A 16,388-nucleotide genomic window follows, 5' to 3' on the forward strand; every position below is an offset into this window, starting at 1 on the left:
ATTTGATAGTGCTTCAAAAAGTAGTTCAAAAGCACACGAGGATGGCGATAGTAACTAGATTAAACTTCACGTCGTTAATGGTGTCCTAATTATGCACAGCCAATCAACCCGTATTGTCTGGGGCAGTAAACGCTTGCATGTGCTGATTCTGAAAATTCAGCTAGAAAAGTATTAACTCATATCCAAAACTCATAGTTTCTGACTCCATAAATAAGTAAATATGGTGATGTTATTCTAATATTTCAGTCAACTTCATCGATAATCCATGTTAGGTAAACTAATCCTGCAAACGTAGGTCAATTAAACCAAGTAAATCAACTATATCTGCCTTTTAGTTAACTGGTTATTTGGGACTTGTTCAAAGTCAAGTTCAGCCCATACGACTTAGCTAATTAGGAAAAAAGTTTGGTGTTAACCAATCATATAGTGTGTATACCACATATGCTGATATGATTCTATTAATAATTATCTCGCCGATTAGCTATAGATATTCGCAAGCGTTACAGTTAGCTCATAAACTTATAATTACCAATAAAATCTGTCATTGATCTTCATCAGGGTCGCTGCCATGGCTTCAGTATCCAGCAAACTTCACTTTGTCTTTATGCCGTTAATGGCACAAGGCCACATGATCCCCATGATAGACATGGCGAGGCTTTTTGCAGAGCGAGGAGTGAAGGTCAGCTTGGTCACGACTCCTCATAATGCTTCACGATTTGATAAAATTGTTTCTCGAGCAATAGAATCAAACCTGGAAATTCAGCTCGTACAAATTCCTTTTCCATGCCAGGAAGTAGGCCTCCCTATAGGTTATGAAAATCTCGACACACTCCCATCGCGAGATCTGTTGAGCAAATTTTATATAGCACTTGCTATGCTACAAGAATCATTGGAACGGTTCCTGGAAAACCAGAAGCTGCATCCTCCAAGCTGCATAATATCGGATAAGTGCCTTTCCTGGACGTCCGAAACCGCTCAAAAGTTCAAGATTCCGAGGATTGTTTTTCACGGGATGTGTTGCTTCTCATTATTGAGCTCTCATAATATATTGCTACATAATGCTCACCGTTCCGTGTCTTCGGATACCGAACCTTTTGTGGTTCCAGGGATGACAAAAAGGATTGAGGTAACAAAGGCCCAGCTTCCAGGGGCGTTTGTGAGTATACCCTATTTGGATGGTGTTCGCAATAAGATGAGAGAGGCAGAATCATCCGCTTACGGCGTTGTGGTAAATAGTTTCAGCGAATTGGAGCATGGTTGCGTCGAGGAGTACGAGAAGGCGATTGGGAAAAAAGTTTGGAGCATTGGTCCAGTTTCGTTATGTAATAAGGAGAATCTAGACAAGTTTGAGAGAGGAAACAAAGCTTCAGTTGATGAGAAACAATGCCTGGAATGGCTCAACTCAATGAAGGAAAGGTCGGTTATATACGCTTGCCTTGGGAGCCTATGCCGCTTAGTTCCATCACAACTGATTGAACTGGGGCTGGGATTAGAAGCATCAGGAAAACCCTTTATTTGGGTTGTTAAAACAGGAGCTGAGCTAGAGAAATGGTTTTCGGAAGAAGGATTTGAGGAAAGGATAAAAGGAAGTGGACTTCTGATAAAGGGTTGGGCGCCTCAAGTGTTTATATTATCTCATCCAGCAATTGGAGGATTTTTAACCCATTGTGGTTGGAACTCAACAATAGAAGGGATTTGCTGTGGAGTGCCGTTGATAACTTGGCCTTTGTTCGCTGAGCAGTTCTTTAATGAAAAGTTGATAGTGGAGGTGTTAGAGATTGGAGTTAGAGTAGGTGTTGAAATTACTGTGAGATGGGGGGAGGAAGAGAAAGTTGGAGTATTGGTGAAGAAAGATGAAGTCGAGAAAGCTTTAAATATGGTGATGGATGGAGGAGAAGAAGGGGAAAAGAGAAGAGAGAGATCAAAAGAACTTCAAGTGATGGCGAAAAGAGCGATGGAAAAGGGTGGATCTTCATATTTAAACTTGTCACTTCTAATTCAAGATATTATGGAGCAATTCACACCATGCCTGAGTTAAAGAGTTAGAAAAAGAAGCTGAAAGTGGTGTTCATATGTACTGTGTTAGTGATTAGAACAAGTTTGAGAAAATTTAGTCTTAATTGTTTCCTATTTTAATTAGAAATTATACTTTAGGGGTTTAGGGTAATAAGTTTGTCATATTTATTTGAAAGAAGTAATTTCTTGTTTGTCTTTTTAATTAATTAGGTATAATCTAAAGGCTGATTTAGATGTACTTGTTTATCAGTAAAAAGAACTTCTTTAAAGTTATAAAATATATTTGGATCTAAGTGCCCTAGGCAATACAAATTGAATCTTAAGACTTATGTTTAAGAAATTTTTTGGAGCATTGATCCCAATATGTTGGAAGATCCAATAAATGTGTCTTTATACCTTGATACTTATTCAAAGAGTCTCAAAGACAAAAGGTAAAATATGTTGACAGATCTAATATATATAAGCCTATCCTATACAGAATTTGATTCAAACTTGTACTCAGGCGACCCTCGTAATAAAAGACAATGCTTCTTCACTAAACCTTTAAAAGGCAACATATAAAGAATTTTGTCATATGATCTCCTAGGACTCCTAACATGATTTGAAACCGATTTCATACTGAGATACGTAACAACTGTCAAACACAAAGACGTAGCCAAAAACTCATCCCTGGTGTCAAGACTTAAATAATTTATCAATTCAATTGTAAATTAATTTATAATAAAGAGTATATTGGGTATAATATATACTAAAATGTGAATATTTATTTATAATTACGACATTTATAATTATGTTTGACAATACAAATATGAAACAAAACCAAAAAAAATTTTTTATTTATTAATTTTTTATTTATTTTTATTAATTTTTTTTTCTAATTTAATTTATATTAAATTTTTTTTTTTTATTTGGTTTATTAAATTTTTCTTCTTTTTTTTTTTTTAATTATTAAAATTCCCCTATGGTTATAGAAATAAAAGAAATTTCTCTATCATTAACTTTTTGGTGTTAAAATAAATAGTAGAGGGGTAGTTATGTAAATATTTATTAATCCAACATATTGTAAATCCATCATATTATAAATTCTAACAGTATACTAATGACCAGACCTAGCAAAACGGGTTCAGACCCGCGGGTCGGCCCTTACCCAGATAAAAAATATAGGGTACGGGTCTAATATATCTAACCTATTTTTTTGAGACCTGTACCCGGTCCAATAACTCACGGGTTAGATGGGTACACCCGCGGGCACCCGTATTTGGAAATCTGAAAACTGAAATGAATCGCCAAAATGCAAAACCCCTAATTTTATCACGCCTCTCGTCTCAATCTCTCAGCCTCTCAATCTCTCATCAGTCATCATCTTTGTCATATTCTTCGTACCTCAAGTTCAACTCCCTGTCGTTGTCTCCCTCTTTGATTAATCGTTAGTTCGTCACTCGTCACATATCCAATCCGTCATTCCCATTCCCAATACCACAGTCGTCGGTCGCCGTCACTCATCCTCGTCGGTTGGTATTATATTTACTTGTTTGTTTGCTGGCTTTTAGATTTGAATCTTTTTATATTTACTTGTTTGTTTGCTGGCTTTTAGATTCGAATCTTTTTAACACTAAAATTTCTCAATTCCAGACAGTAAAACCACTGCTAACATATCAGATTCAGATATCAGTAAAGTTGAAATAAATTATTATTTATTTTATTAATCAGAAAATCTTTACATAACACGGCATTTTCTTAGTTGTTGTTTGATTGATGAAGCTTCTTCTTCTTGTTCTTAATATTAATTTTGGTGGGAAGTGCGGTTAGTTTGGATTAGAAAATGATTTAACTTTGGTCAATTTATTGTGCCCTTTGGCTTTGTTAATTATAGTTGAACATCAAAGCAGAACCGTATAGTTATTGGTGGTTTAATATGTGGAAAAGGAAGAGTTGGAAGAAGATTCAAGTGATTTTTAGAAAGAAAAAGTTGTCACAGATTTTAAGGTTCAGAGACTTTATGATAAGTTTGCTGCTGGTAATGGTGCGAAGAAGTTGCAAATTTTCAAAGCAGAGATTCTTTAGCTTATTGTAAAATGAAAAGGGTTTAAAGGAAGCTTGGTGTTTGTAGCTCATTGGTTGTCAAAAGAAGGAATGAATATTGATCTTTTTGTGTTTCTTTTTTGTTTGAATGGTTAAGGTAGGTTACTGCATTTTGTATTTTAATTTTTGTTTGTGAGATTAACATTGTTGCTTGTATTTCATTTCAGAATTCAGTTAACAGGGGAATGTATTTAAATTTCTCTTATATATGCCAGATTGATCCAAGCATTCTTGGTGGACTCGTGGTAAAGTTTGGGCAAAAGGTGTTTGACATGTCCATTAAGACTAGGGCACGACAAATGGAGAGGTTCTTGCGTGAACCTGCTAACTTTGGCATCATCTAAAGCGCCAGTCACCCAAGCCCTAGATTTTCAAGTTACTTCTACATAATTTGGGATGCTCCAACAAGAAAAACAAGTATTTATATGCTTGTTTGATTCTGTTTGATCATGCTCTGCCTTTTCATAGGATGGAATGCATCCATTGGAAAATAAAAGTCACTTTTGCCTTTCACATTGCTTTAAAGCAAAAACAACTATTAGACCTTAACTTTTCTTTTTGTGGTTCTCCGTTTACTGATACCATTTGTGATCATAATTTGTTCAAATAATCTTTCTTGCACATGAACAAAATCCTGTACATGGTTTGCATTCTTTCTTTCAGACTTTAAGAGCGGATGTTTATACGCTGACTTGCTGGTTTGAGATAGATGCTGCTGCTCGCTCTCAGCTCAATAGGTGTTAATTAATGGCGAATTCGCATGTAATCAAATCAATGCACCTGTGAGTAATCACTTTGCTACCAAGCCAGAGATGGGAATATTGGAGCCTTACAAGAATATTTCTTGGTGGCATTAACATAAATGGTTTATCCGCACAATGCAATGGGAAGGTGTTATTGTTTGTTTATGTGTTATTTGTTTACTTTGGTTCCTATTTGTTTATATTCTTAATTGAATTGAATTTAGAGTAGTTGATTTAGGGGTGTAAATGTAAAAAATTAAAACTGCAAGAATTTTGGGGGTGTAATTATCATAATTGAAAACTATTAGGGGTGAAACGAAAAAACTAAAATCTGGAGAGAGAAAAAACGGGTCCACCCGCGGGTCCACCCATGGACCCATATATATCGACCCGTATAAAGGCCCGTACCCGTTTGACCCATACCTGTTTGACTCGGCCCATACCCGGCCCACCCACCCGTTTTGCCAGGTCTACTAATGACTAACTAATGGTAGGGGAATTATTGTACGCCAGGTTGACGTCTCCCGACCGCTACAATCTAATACCTGCAAAAATAAATAAAGCAACGGGGTGAGTTATAAATGTTTAGTAAGTAAATCAAATCTAACTATGCTCTTACTTCGCTATCCCCATTTTCGCTATACTGCTTCTAAATTTCTGCTTGCTTTCTCCCTTTATTCTTAGGCGTACTACTTAGCAGTCTTCTATTCTTTCTCAAATCTTTTTAAATCTTTCCAGTGTTGTGCTATTCTTTATCATTTTATTTCTCTTCTCTACTAGATTACATCTTTCTATTTCCTTCTCTACTCAACGAATTGCTAAGTTTCCTTTTTATTTGTCATGTTTCTAATTTCTATTCTTTGCTAGCATGTATCTAATTTCTGTTCTTTTCTCGTATATTTCTAATTTCTTTTTCTATTCTCGTAGGCTTTTACTTTCTTTTCTTCTCCATTCTCATGGGCTTCTATTTTCTTTTCTTGACTAATAAGACACACAATGATAAAATAAACTCTTTAACCTATGCATAAATGCATAAAATGCAATGCGCATAAAATGTTTGATGCATATGCAAATGATCATGTTTGTATTCTTTCTGGAAATTCTTTTCTAATTCTTTCTGTTTTATATTTTTCTTTCTTTTTCTCTTTCTGTATTATGTTCTGGTTTGCCAATCAGATTAGGCTGAGGCATAAATTTGGATCCCTGCCCGTGTAAGCGTATTCTGAAATTCTTTCTAAGATAAAAAATTATCGTAAAAGTGCAAGGGCAAAATGGAAATATATTTATTTATTTAATTATAAGACTTCAATTGACAAAACCCTAACCATTTGCACACCAAAAACACCAGCCACCTTCTCTTTCCATTTATCCTCAATTTCTTCAAAGTCTTCCAAAAGAATTAAATGAGAATTCATGCCTAAGCGAATATATGTTCATTTTATGGCTTTCTAAGGCAAGAATTTTAGCAAAAGTTTGTGATTTGTGTTTTATAAGTATGAGTTCTCATGAATTTATGTATTTTAGCATGAATCAATGGAGTAAGTGAGCAAAGGAAGCAAAGAAAAGGATTCTTGCAAGAAAAAGGTAAGTGAATCAAACTTAAGCCTTCTTTTGAGCCATAATCGTAATTGTTGATTATTTTATGGTTGTATATGATGTACGGTGAGAATTGTTGGCCATTTAAATGCTTGAATGATGTGTAAAAGTTCAACCATGAAGAGTAGTTCATTTGTATGTGATGATTTGGCGAATTATAGATGAAATATGGAAGAAGTATTGATGGAATGTTGGAATGATGATTTCGGCTAGATTAGGAGTTGAGTTTTTGGTGAGTTTTGTTTCAATTTTGAGATATTTGGAGAGATGTGGAAGTGTGGCCAACCAAGTACTTGTATGTGCATGTAAATTGTTTGATGAAAATTCAAAAAGAAATGCATGCATAAATTTGTTGAATATCGTTGAAGATATTGTTTAAGAAAGGAAAGAATTGATGATAAACGGTTGTATTAGACTTGACCAAGTATAAGTTTAAGTGTTTAAGAGTGCATTTTGTTATGCCAAAATTTAGAATAACACTTGGTTATGTTAGTTTAATGAAATGAATGGCCTTTAGTGCATGATTCAAGTTGCTTGAACTTTTAGCATTAGTTTGAATGGCATATTGTATGTAGACATTGAATTATGAGTTTTGAAACCTATGAATTTAGAAAAACAATGGCAAGAATTGCATATTAAATTGTTGCAATAGTGTAGTATTGATGATAGTAAAAGATGGGTGATTATATTATAATATTACAATACGCCACAATAAGTTTTCAAGCTTGTATGCTTAAAATTAGAAAGATCATCCAAATAATGGCTTGGCCAAATGAGTATATTGTTGTTTCTTGTTTTGAGATTAGTTACAAACAATATATAATAAGTGATTTTATTGTATAAAGAATAGAAAAGCTTTCCCAATTATAGATATCAAAAGAAACATCAAAGAAATAGAAATTTGGTTTATGTATTAAATACATGACCATTTTAGAAATTGATTGGTATGAGTATAGTTTTCATACCTTATTATATATTACAAGCTATAGAATTGTGTTAGAAGATCTTGAGAATATTTTGTATTGGCCAAAAGTTTAGTTAAGAATGTTAGAAAGAAATTAGAATTTAGCCAAAGTATATATGTTGTATCGTATGTTAGATTGTATTTACAATGATTACATTCTATACATTAATCTATATTGTCATATTAATCATTGTAAATATAATCTAACATATGGCACAACATATATACTTTGGCTAAGTTCTAATTTCTTTATAACATTCTTAACTAAATTTTTGGCCAATACAAAATATTCTCAAGAACTTCTAGCACAATTCTATAGCTTGTAATATATAATAAGGCATACATTTAATTATTATCTAGCTTTCATAGTAAAACATCATCAATTATGTTTTAATCTCTCTTTTATATTTTGATCCCTTAAATAACGCATCAAAATACATATTTTTGAATTGCTAATTATTTAAGATATTTATGATGACCTTGATATTTATCTTTCTTTGTAACTTCAACATTTTGATATCATTTTTTTTTAAGTAAGAAAGTATTAAGACAAAAAACAATTGACATGGTTCAATATTACGGTTTTTTTTTTTATAGTAAAACCCTCGTGTGTTTAGCCTTTTTTTGTAGTTAGCACCTCGCTAGTTTTGAAAATCCGACCCTTACCTCCATTTTTTATGTACCGTTAGGGCTTTTTTTTTTTTTGTAAGGAAATAATGTTTTAACTATTCACCCAAATTCAATCAATCTAATATCAAAATTCTATCAACAATGAATACATTTTTTGGAGGTTAAATTGATGAAATTGTTGATAAATTTAAAGATTGAATTGATGACAATTCCAAAATCAGTGGGTGCTCACTACAAAAAAGGCCAAACACATAGGGCTTAGGGTCACATTTTCAAAACCAACAGGTGCTCACTACAAAAAAAATCAATCACACATGGGTTTACAATAAAAAGCCTTTTAACATGACAAACAAATTTTGGAAATGATCTTTATTTTATAAAGTATATGAAATGGTATACAAACTTAATTCCTTTTGTTCTTTGTGTAATTAAATAATAGATATAAAATTCATTATATAATTTATTAAATGTGTTTGTGAGGTATTTTCTAAAAATTAAGAATTTTTTTTTTTTTTTTTTTTTTTTATGATCGAGGGTGTCTAGACCAATTTACATGCACCTCAACTAATCTTTTGGGATCCTGAAACTACCGGTCGGGTAAGAGTTCCAGTGGCTACCCTTAAGAGTTTAAATTTGATATATTTGAAGAATGTTTATGTGAAATTTAAAAATTTAAAAGTTAATTTCATATATATATATGATAATTTTCTAACTCAAGGAGAGTCAAGTGACCACTCTTGACCCCCTCCCTTGGGTTTATGGTCATACAACCTTGTTATGTCTACAAATCAATTACTATTGAAGTGGAATTAGTTGCTAAAAGTATATCTTAAACTACCAAATATTAATTAACTGAAATATTTTATGAAATATTTCAAGTTATAAGGTGATTTTTGCCAAATTAATTTTAATGATTTCAATTTGTGTGACAAAATACACATATATAGTCATTGAAGCTAGTGGGCATTTTCGCCTAAAAACTCACAAATTTCATTCCATTCATCAAAATTCTTTATTATAAGTAAACAATGTAATCTCAGTCAGTTCTTTCATACATTCACATTACTTTCCCAATTCTATTCAATCAAGGAAGTAAACACCTTATAAATTCTTATTTTCTTTAAGATTATCGATAGTTCAAATATATTTCTTTACTAAGATGATTTATGTATAAAATAGAGTGAATATTTACTTCTATTAAAAAAATAAAAAAATTTAGGGGCCATTTGGATGGGGTTAATATTAGATAATTGGGGTAATATTTTTTTAAATTAATTAAATGACGATGTTTGATTGGTTTGTAAAAAATTATTCCCATAATATTTTATGACAAACAGTAGCATTTAGGGGGTAAATTGCTGGGAATCTTAACAACTTTGTGTGTGTGTGTGTGTGTGTTGTGGGGGGGTGGCGCGTGTTTGTTGGGGTGTTGTGTGGTTTGCTGTTATTAAAACATACCCTTGGTAATACAATTTTGTTTCCCATGTTGCCCCTAAACAGTTGAGCATTTGGTCCAAATTAACTTTATATTTGTTAACATTTACAAAACACTCAATTCACTTATACAGACGTTTTTGTCCTCGCTTTTTAAATTTTTCGGACAACATTGCCCTTGTTATTATCATTATTTATAGAAATGTCATTATACTCAAAACTAGCCACCACTGCCAACCATCATCGACCGCCACCGAAGGCTGCCAAAAGTTTCCATAATGCGTATGATCGGTCGTGCGTCGGTGAGGCTTTTTCCGATCATGGATCATAGATTCATGGTCAGAAATGGCCAAATCTGGTTATTTCATGGCCAGATCTATGGTCATTTCACAGCCAAAGATGTAGTCGTGAAACGGCCAGCGTTTCATGGCCAAAGGCGTGGCCATTTCACAGCCACATCTTTGGTTGTTTCACAGCCATAGATTTGGTGGTCAAACGACCAAATCTGTGGCACTGCTGGCATCACGGCCAGATCTATGGCACTGCCAGCGGTGGTGGGTGGCTGGCTGCCAACAGTGGGTTGGGGTCGGTATGGGTGTTTTTGCTAAATCTGAAAATTAGGGGGTTAAAAGAATTATTCAAAAAATAATAATAAAAAATACTGTTATATTAATATTTAAAAATGAGGGCAATTTAGTAATCTATGTAGATGTAAAAATCTACCTGTATGAAAGGGGGGTCTGATCCCGTGAGGTTGAGGCTACTAGCGATCCGTTGCACCTACACACGTAGAGAAACAGACGCATGAAGCGAACGGAAAACACCGGGGTGGTGGTTGCCATAGGCACTCCGACACTCAAGTCAGCAAGGCTGAAATAGGCTAGTATAGTGAGGGCTAAGGAGTAGAGAGGTTACCGGAAGTCTAGTAGGGCATTGTGACTATGACGGTGATGTGAAGCTCTCAAGTAGGAGCTTCGGGTGTGAAGGTGTAATGTAATGTCCCTTGTGAGAGGGCTGACCTCTGTTTATATAGTAACTGTCTGGTCTCCCAATCCTGGTGGGAGTAGGAGTCCTAGTGTGACTCTGATACAAACCCTAGAAGAGTTAGGGCGGCGGTGAGTTGTCTGACTAGCGTCCGAATAGGAAGGTGATCTGAACAGGAAAATGACTTCGAGTAGGAGATTGATCAGGAACAGGAAAGTGATCAATGGGGGCCGTGGGCCTTGAACTAGCCTATAAGCCTAGACAGTGAGCCGGAACTAGGAAGCCCGTGCCCAGATGGTTTGGGCAGGCTGCATCTCGTATCAAATGGGACTAATCTGACTTGGGCCTCTCTAGGATTGGGCCTGCTTTCTTCCTCACTACCGGTCCTGTTTCTCTATTTGGGCCCATGACGATTTTTGGCCCTAACAGTTTGTCCCCCACTCTCTGAGTTAAGATTTTCTTAAGTCAGAAGTAGGACGCGATTGAGGCATGGTCGGTCTCCCTTCGCAGACGACCAATTATCGATGTGGATGATCCGATTGTTGCAGGTGACTCTTGGTCGGGTGACGTTCGGTATCCATTACTGATCCGGAGTATGCCATCATTGCAAAGTGGTGTGCCTGATTGGTGTGAGGGGACGAAGGGAAAGAGACAAACAGGCTTCGAGGGCTCATGTGCTCGTTTGGTACGTCCGACCGACTAGAGAGGTGAGCTGCAATGCTATAGAAGGGGTGTCCGCTCGGCATGCCGAGTCGACTGAGTTAGGGAGTTCATTAAACTAAATGTTCGCTTGGTCGGGGTGTACGGGCGATTGAGTGGAAGAAATATCCACAATTTTAGCCACTGGTTGCCCATTCGTCCGCTATGGAAGGATGAATGGGCGAGGCCTCCTACCTTGTTATCTGGAGAGTTCGGGCCTAGCCATTCCAGGTTGATCGACCAGTCGGGAGGATCTCTTGGGCTTGTGAATCATGGAGGCGTGTTGGGTCCAATCTGGTAGTCGAGTGCTAGCTCGGTCGGGAAGGTAGGGCGATGGAACGTGGCTTCCATACAACACTACAGTTTCCTAGGTTGCTTGGATCCTTGTCACGCGTACGGTGTTGATCAATCTTCGTTCTGGAGGCGGGAAAACGAGGAGTCGTTTTGATCCTTGGCCATTCGTGGGCTGCCACGTGTCGGCCTGTGTCAGATTTCCCTTATAAAAACAAGATTGCAAACTCTTCGTCTTCCATTTTTTCATTTTCCCTTTATCTGCATTTTGAAAATTTTCTCTTCTTCCTTTCTTCTTTTCGTTTTGGTTACTTTGAGCAGCGGCGGCTTTCTCTCTGCAATCTGTCCTTTTACGGTGAATACCTTTTTCTTTGGACTGATTTTGGTTTGTTTTCATTGCTTGCTGGGTTTTTGGAAATTAGGGTGAAGTTTTTTGAATTTTTTGAGTGGGTTTTGACTGGATTTCAAAGTGTTTTGGAATTAGGATTCTTATAATAGGCATAGATTTGGATTTTCCGATGGGTTTCCGATGAGAATCCAACAGTTTTGGTATTTTTTGGTTTTTTGGACGGCACAATGGGGATGTCGGGTTATATAACATTTTGGCTCGGTCGGTCTACCTGACCGAATCGAGCGATAGGCTGACGGTTGTGATCTAAGTGGCCTTGGTTGGTCGTCCATCCCCTACGATGGAGTGGGAAAGATATCGTAAGATTGGTTCAGTCGATCAGGGGCTTGGTCGGTCTGACTGACTGAAGAGAGAGATAACCTAAGGATTTAGTAGGACGGGTAGGTCGTCTGGTCCACCCAGCCGAGTTGTAAGGGAGTGTGCTAAACTGAAAAGGTGATCGATCACCCAGACTGAACGAGTGGTGCGGCTGTGCCGGTGTTTGGAGTTGGTGAGTCGATGGCCAAGGGCGAGTAGTCTCGTAAGGTCGAGCTTAAAGATAGGTCGGTCGTTTGGGGCGAGCGAAGAAGGTCTTTGGTGAATCTGGGGCCAAGTCGGTAGCGAGGGTCGACTAGGGCTTAGGCCTTGAGTAGTTGTTGGCTGGTAGGTTGACCGGTGCTAAAGGGCGAGCGACAGCTAGGTGTAGCATCTTTATTCGGTCGGTTAGGTAGGGCAAGTGGTTATTTAACACTTGGATTCTGGGATTTTGGAAGTCTGAGTCGAGTCGGTCCGTCAGGTTGGGCAATCAAGATATCATGTCCGACTCTGAGTCAGCTAGTTCGAGTGGAGTTGTGGCGGATGCTGGTGATGAGTATGAACATGCCCCTACCATAGTGATGATGCCCGAAGGGGGCGTTCTGATTGGGGTACCGACTGGAGTTAGTGTAGCTGCCCCAAGGATGATCACTCCCTGCCCGAGTGGTTCGAGCAGGCATGGGAGAAGTGGGGAAGACTCTGAAGGAGCTGGTAGTCCGTCTTCATCCAATAGTAGCTTTGAGGAAGAGCCGAGTCAACAGGGCAACGGGATCTTGATCAGGGATTATCCACCCGTGCTTAAGGAAAGCGATGTGTGGCGCATCCGAGCTTTTTACCATATTCTGAGTTTGATTGATATTCGGGTGCCACGGTCATACGAGCGAGTTGACTAGGAGGCACTAGGTTGGGTTAGTGTTTATGAGAAGTGGTTTCGCGATGGGTTGAGGTTGCCTATTCCTTGCCTTGTCTGGGTGGTGTTGAACCACTTCATGATTGCTCTGTCTCAGCTCATGCCGAACGGTTAGAGGTTACTTATGGCTCTTGAGGATCTCTGTATCTGGAACCAGGTGATGTTCAGGCTGCATGAGTTATTGTTCTCGTATTTTCTGAAGGAGAATGATAAAGAGAAGGGTCGGTATCTGATTAACTTGAGGCATGATCGGTCTCACCTGGTGACCGACCTGCGGTCCAGCGACAAGAACTAGAAGGACCGATACTTTTTTGTGAGGGGTCAGGCTGTCTTCGGAGAGAGAGGACAGAGCGACATCCCGAGCAGCTGGCGAGCTACTGGTGAGAACTTTGTTGCTTTCTTTGTACTTTGATTACTAAATCTTGATTGTGTTTTTTGCTTGCAGAGCTTGAGTACAATCAGGCCGGGTAGAGCAGAGACAACTTGGACGTGGCAACCTAGAGGGTTCTAGCTATTTTGAAGGAGCAGAGGGATTGGCAAGTAGTGTTAGCAAAGTCTAACCTCAGGACCAGCCATCTTTGGGCCGGAGTAGAGGCAATTCAACGAGGTATTCCCTTTCCTTCGTTGAAGCAAAACAGGGATGTGCTTCTGGCTCGGTATTGCAATCATATCATTTTTGGTGAGTCAAGGCTGAACCCACTAACAGTTGGAGAGTTTACGCTTGTAGAGACTCTAATGAAGAAGTTGACCGTGCCCAACGCGAGCGAGTCCATTGCCCGGCTTCGGGAGAAAAAGAGGAGGGAATCCTCAGCTAGGGAAGATAAGAGAGTGGAAGACGTGTTGGCGACACCGTCGAGTCAGCAGCCTACTGTTGGAGATGGGTCATCCCAGACCGCGGTCATGGATAAGGAGGCCGAGACGATTACATTCAAGATTCCGGCTACCGCGTCGACCTACTCTGACGCAACTTCCATGAGCAAGCTGGCCAACTCGTTCTTGTTTCCAGTGGACGAGGTGCATCTGAACCAGATGGGCGTAGTTGCTGCTGCTGCTGACTAGGGAGTATCTCGTGCTTTACAAGTTTGGCCGGAGTTTTATTTTATTTAGCTCCTTACTTTCGTACTGATGAGAATACCTTGTTATGCAGGCACTCACAAGCAGTCTTCACCTAAGGAAGTCTATGGTGGTGTAGGAGAAGAGGATACAAGATGTGTCCAAGGCAAAAACTAGCTTGCGCCAGAAAGAGGCAGCAGCCTGGAAGGCCGGGTAAGAGGGTCAACAGCGTTTGAGGGATAACGAGCGTGAGTTGGAGAGGTTGAGGCGTGAGTTGGCCGAGAAGACCGCAGAGATCGAGTCTCTTAGAAAGCAGTTTATTTCCATCGTTGATGACGCTATCATCAAGGCCGGGGGTGAACTCATGCTTGAGTTCAAGGAAGGAAAGACCTCTCACTGGGATCTGGACGAAGACATCCAGCTCATGCGGGAGTTGCTGGAAGAGGGAGATGGTCATCTGAGGGGGTAGGACGAGGAGCAGATGCCTGACCTTGCTAGTCAGTCAAGGTCGTCGGGTGCTGGGGATGCGAGCAACTGGGCTGCTAGGACAGGTGCTGGCGATGCGGACATGATGACCGAGTCGGAGATGGAGGAGGCGAGTTGTACTGAGGATACTTAGCTTATTTTTTCCTTTATGTATTTTGGGGCCTGCGATGCCCTTGTTCTTGGCGTGTGTGCCGTTTTTGTATTATGAACTGATCCGTTTGAGGCTGTATGTATTATACTCAGTTGTTCTAACTTTTGATGCTTTCTTCATGGATGAGTGAGTTGTTCATTGTTTCTTTACTTGTAGATGCACCATGTTGTGTTTGTTACTTTATGTGGCCCAGTGGCTAAGGCATGTAGGCCTTATGTTGGGCTAGGTTGGTGCTTTGCTTATTGAAGGTGTAAGAACCATTCACTCGGTCTGGCAGACCGAATACGTAGTCTCTTGGATTGAATGAAGTCAATCCGGAGGTGTGAATTCTTGGGTCGGACAGGGCTGACTCGAAGGTGTGAGTCATAGATCAGGCTGAGCCGATTGGATGGTGTAACTTTATGAATCGGGCAGGACCGATCGAAGGTGATTCCGTGAATCGAGCGGAGTCGATTCGAAGGTGTTTTCGTGAATCTAGCGGGGTCGATTCAAAGGTGTTATTGGTAAATCGGGCAAGCCCGATCCGAAGATGTTATTGTGAATCGATTAGGGTTGATTCGAAGATGAAATTTCGTGGATCGGGCAGGGCCAATCTGAAGGTGTTACAAACAATTGATCGACCGGAGTCGATTTGAAGACAAAAAATTTCTGAATAGTACTTCATTAATATTTGGCCATAAGGCCGACTGTCTAAGAAGAGGTGGATAAGCCCACTCATCCCTTTAAAATAAAAAAGGAAAACAGAAAAAAGATAAGTTCACCTAGAAGTAGTAGCGTTTGAGGTGAACGGCATTCCAACTGTTACTGATGTCTTTGCCTTTGGGGGTCTGGAGTTTATAAGCACCTTTTTCCTGCTTCTTTAGTTATCTTGTAGGGGCCTTCCCAGGTGAGACCAAGTTTGCCAAAGTTGATCTCCTTGGTATTTTGGAAGACCTTGCGGAGGACCTAGTTGCCTATCTTGAAAGTACGGATCCTCACGTTGTGGTTGTAGTATCAGGCGGCCTGTTATTGGTAGACTGTGTTGCGGATGCTCGCCCGTTCGTGTAGCTTGTCAACGGTGTCTAGGTTCTGGCAAAGGTTCAGGCTGTTTGATTCCTCGTCCGTCCATTGGAGCCTGGTGGACGAGACTAATACTTCGGCTGGGATGACCGCTTCAAAATCATATGTGTGGGAGAAGGGGGTCTCGCCTGTTGACGAGCAAGCCGTGGTTCGGTATGACCAAAGGACTCCGGGTAGCTCATCTGCCCATGCACCTTTAGCTTTTTGTAATTGCTTTTTTAATGTCTAAATGATGGTCTTGTTTGACGACTCGGCCTGGCCGTTAGACTGGGGGTTGTGGGGGGTTAAGAAGCTCAGTTTTATTCCCCACATGTCATAGAAATCCCTGAAGCCTGAACTGATGAACTGGGATCCATTGTCGGTGACGATCTCATTCGATATCCTAAACCTGTAGATGAAGGCTTTTACCTCTCGGTCTCTGACTTGTGCGAAGGCTTCGGCTTCAATCCACTTGGTAAAGTAGTCTGTCACAACTAACATGAAGACTCACTGTTCGGGTGTAGTCGGTAGTTTTTTCACGATGTCTATTCTCCACTTCATAAAGGGCTAGGGTGTGAGGATGGAATGGAGTCGCTCTGGTGGGAGGT

The 16,388-nt window shown here is 39.2% G+C and overlaps 1 protein-coding gene and 1 long non-coding RNA gene across 2 annotated transcripts; both read left to right on the plus strand.

Annotated features, from left to right (window-relative positions):
• Window positions 1-511: 511 nt before the first annotated feature.
• On the plus strand, window positions 512-2,189 carry LOC116114667 (UDP-glycosyltransferase 73D1-like). Its single transcript, XM_031400807.1, has one exon. It carries the CDS (start codon window positions 569-571, stop codon window positions 2,036-2,038), a length of 1,470 nt encoding a protein of 489 aa, XP_031256667.1. The 5' UTR covers window positions 512-568; the 3' UTR covers window positions 2,039-2,189.
• A 1,168-nt stretch (window positions 2,190-3,357) lies between these two features.
• Window positions 3,358-4,708, plus strand: LOC116114654. The gene is made up of 2 exons (XR_004125586.1): window positions 3,358-3,527; window positions 4,314-4,708. It is a non-coding gene; the product is annotated as an uncharacterized LOC116114654 (long non-coding RNA).
• The last annotated feature ends 11,680 nt before the right edge of the window (window positions 4,709-16,388 follow it).

Source organism: Pistacia vera, unplaced genomic scaffold (assembly GCF_008641045.1).
Source record: "Pistacia vera cultivar Batoury unplaced genomic scaffold, PisVer_v2 Contig718, whole genome shotgun sequence".
Taxonomy (NCBI): Eukaryota; Viridiplantae; Streptophyta; class Magnoliopsida; order Sapindales; family Anacardiaceae; genus Pistacia; species Pistacia vera.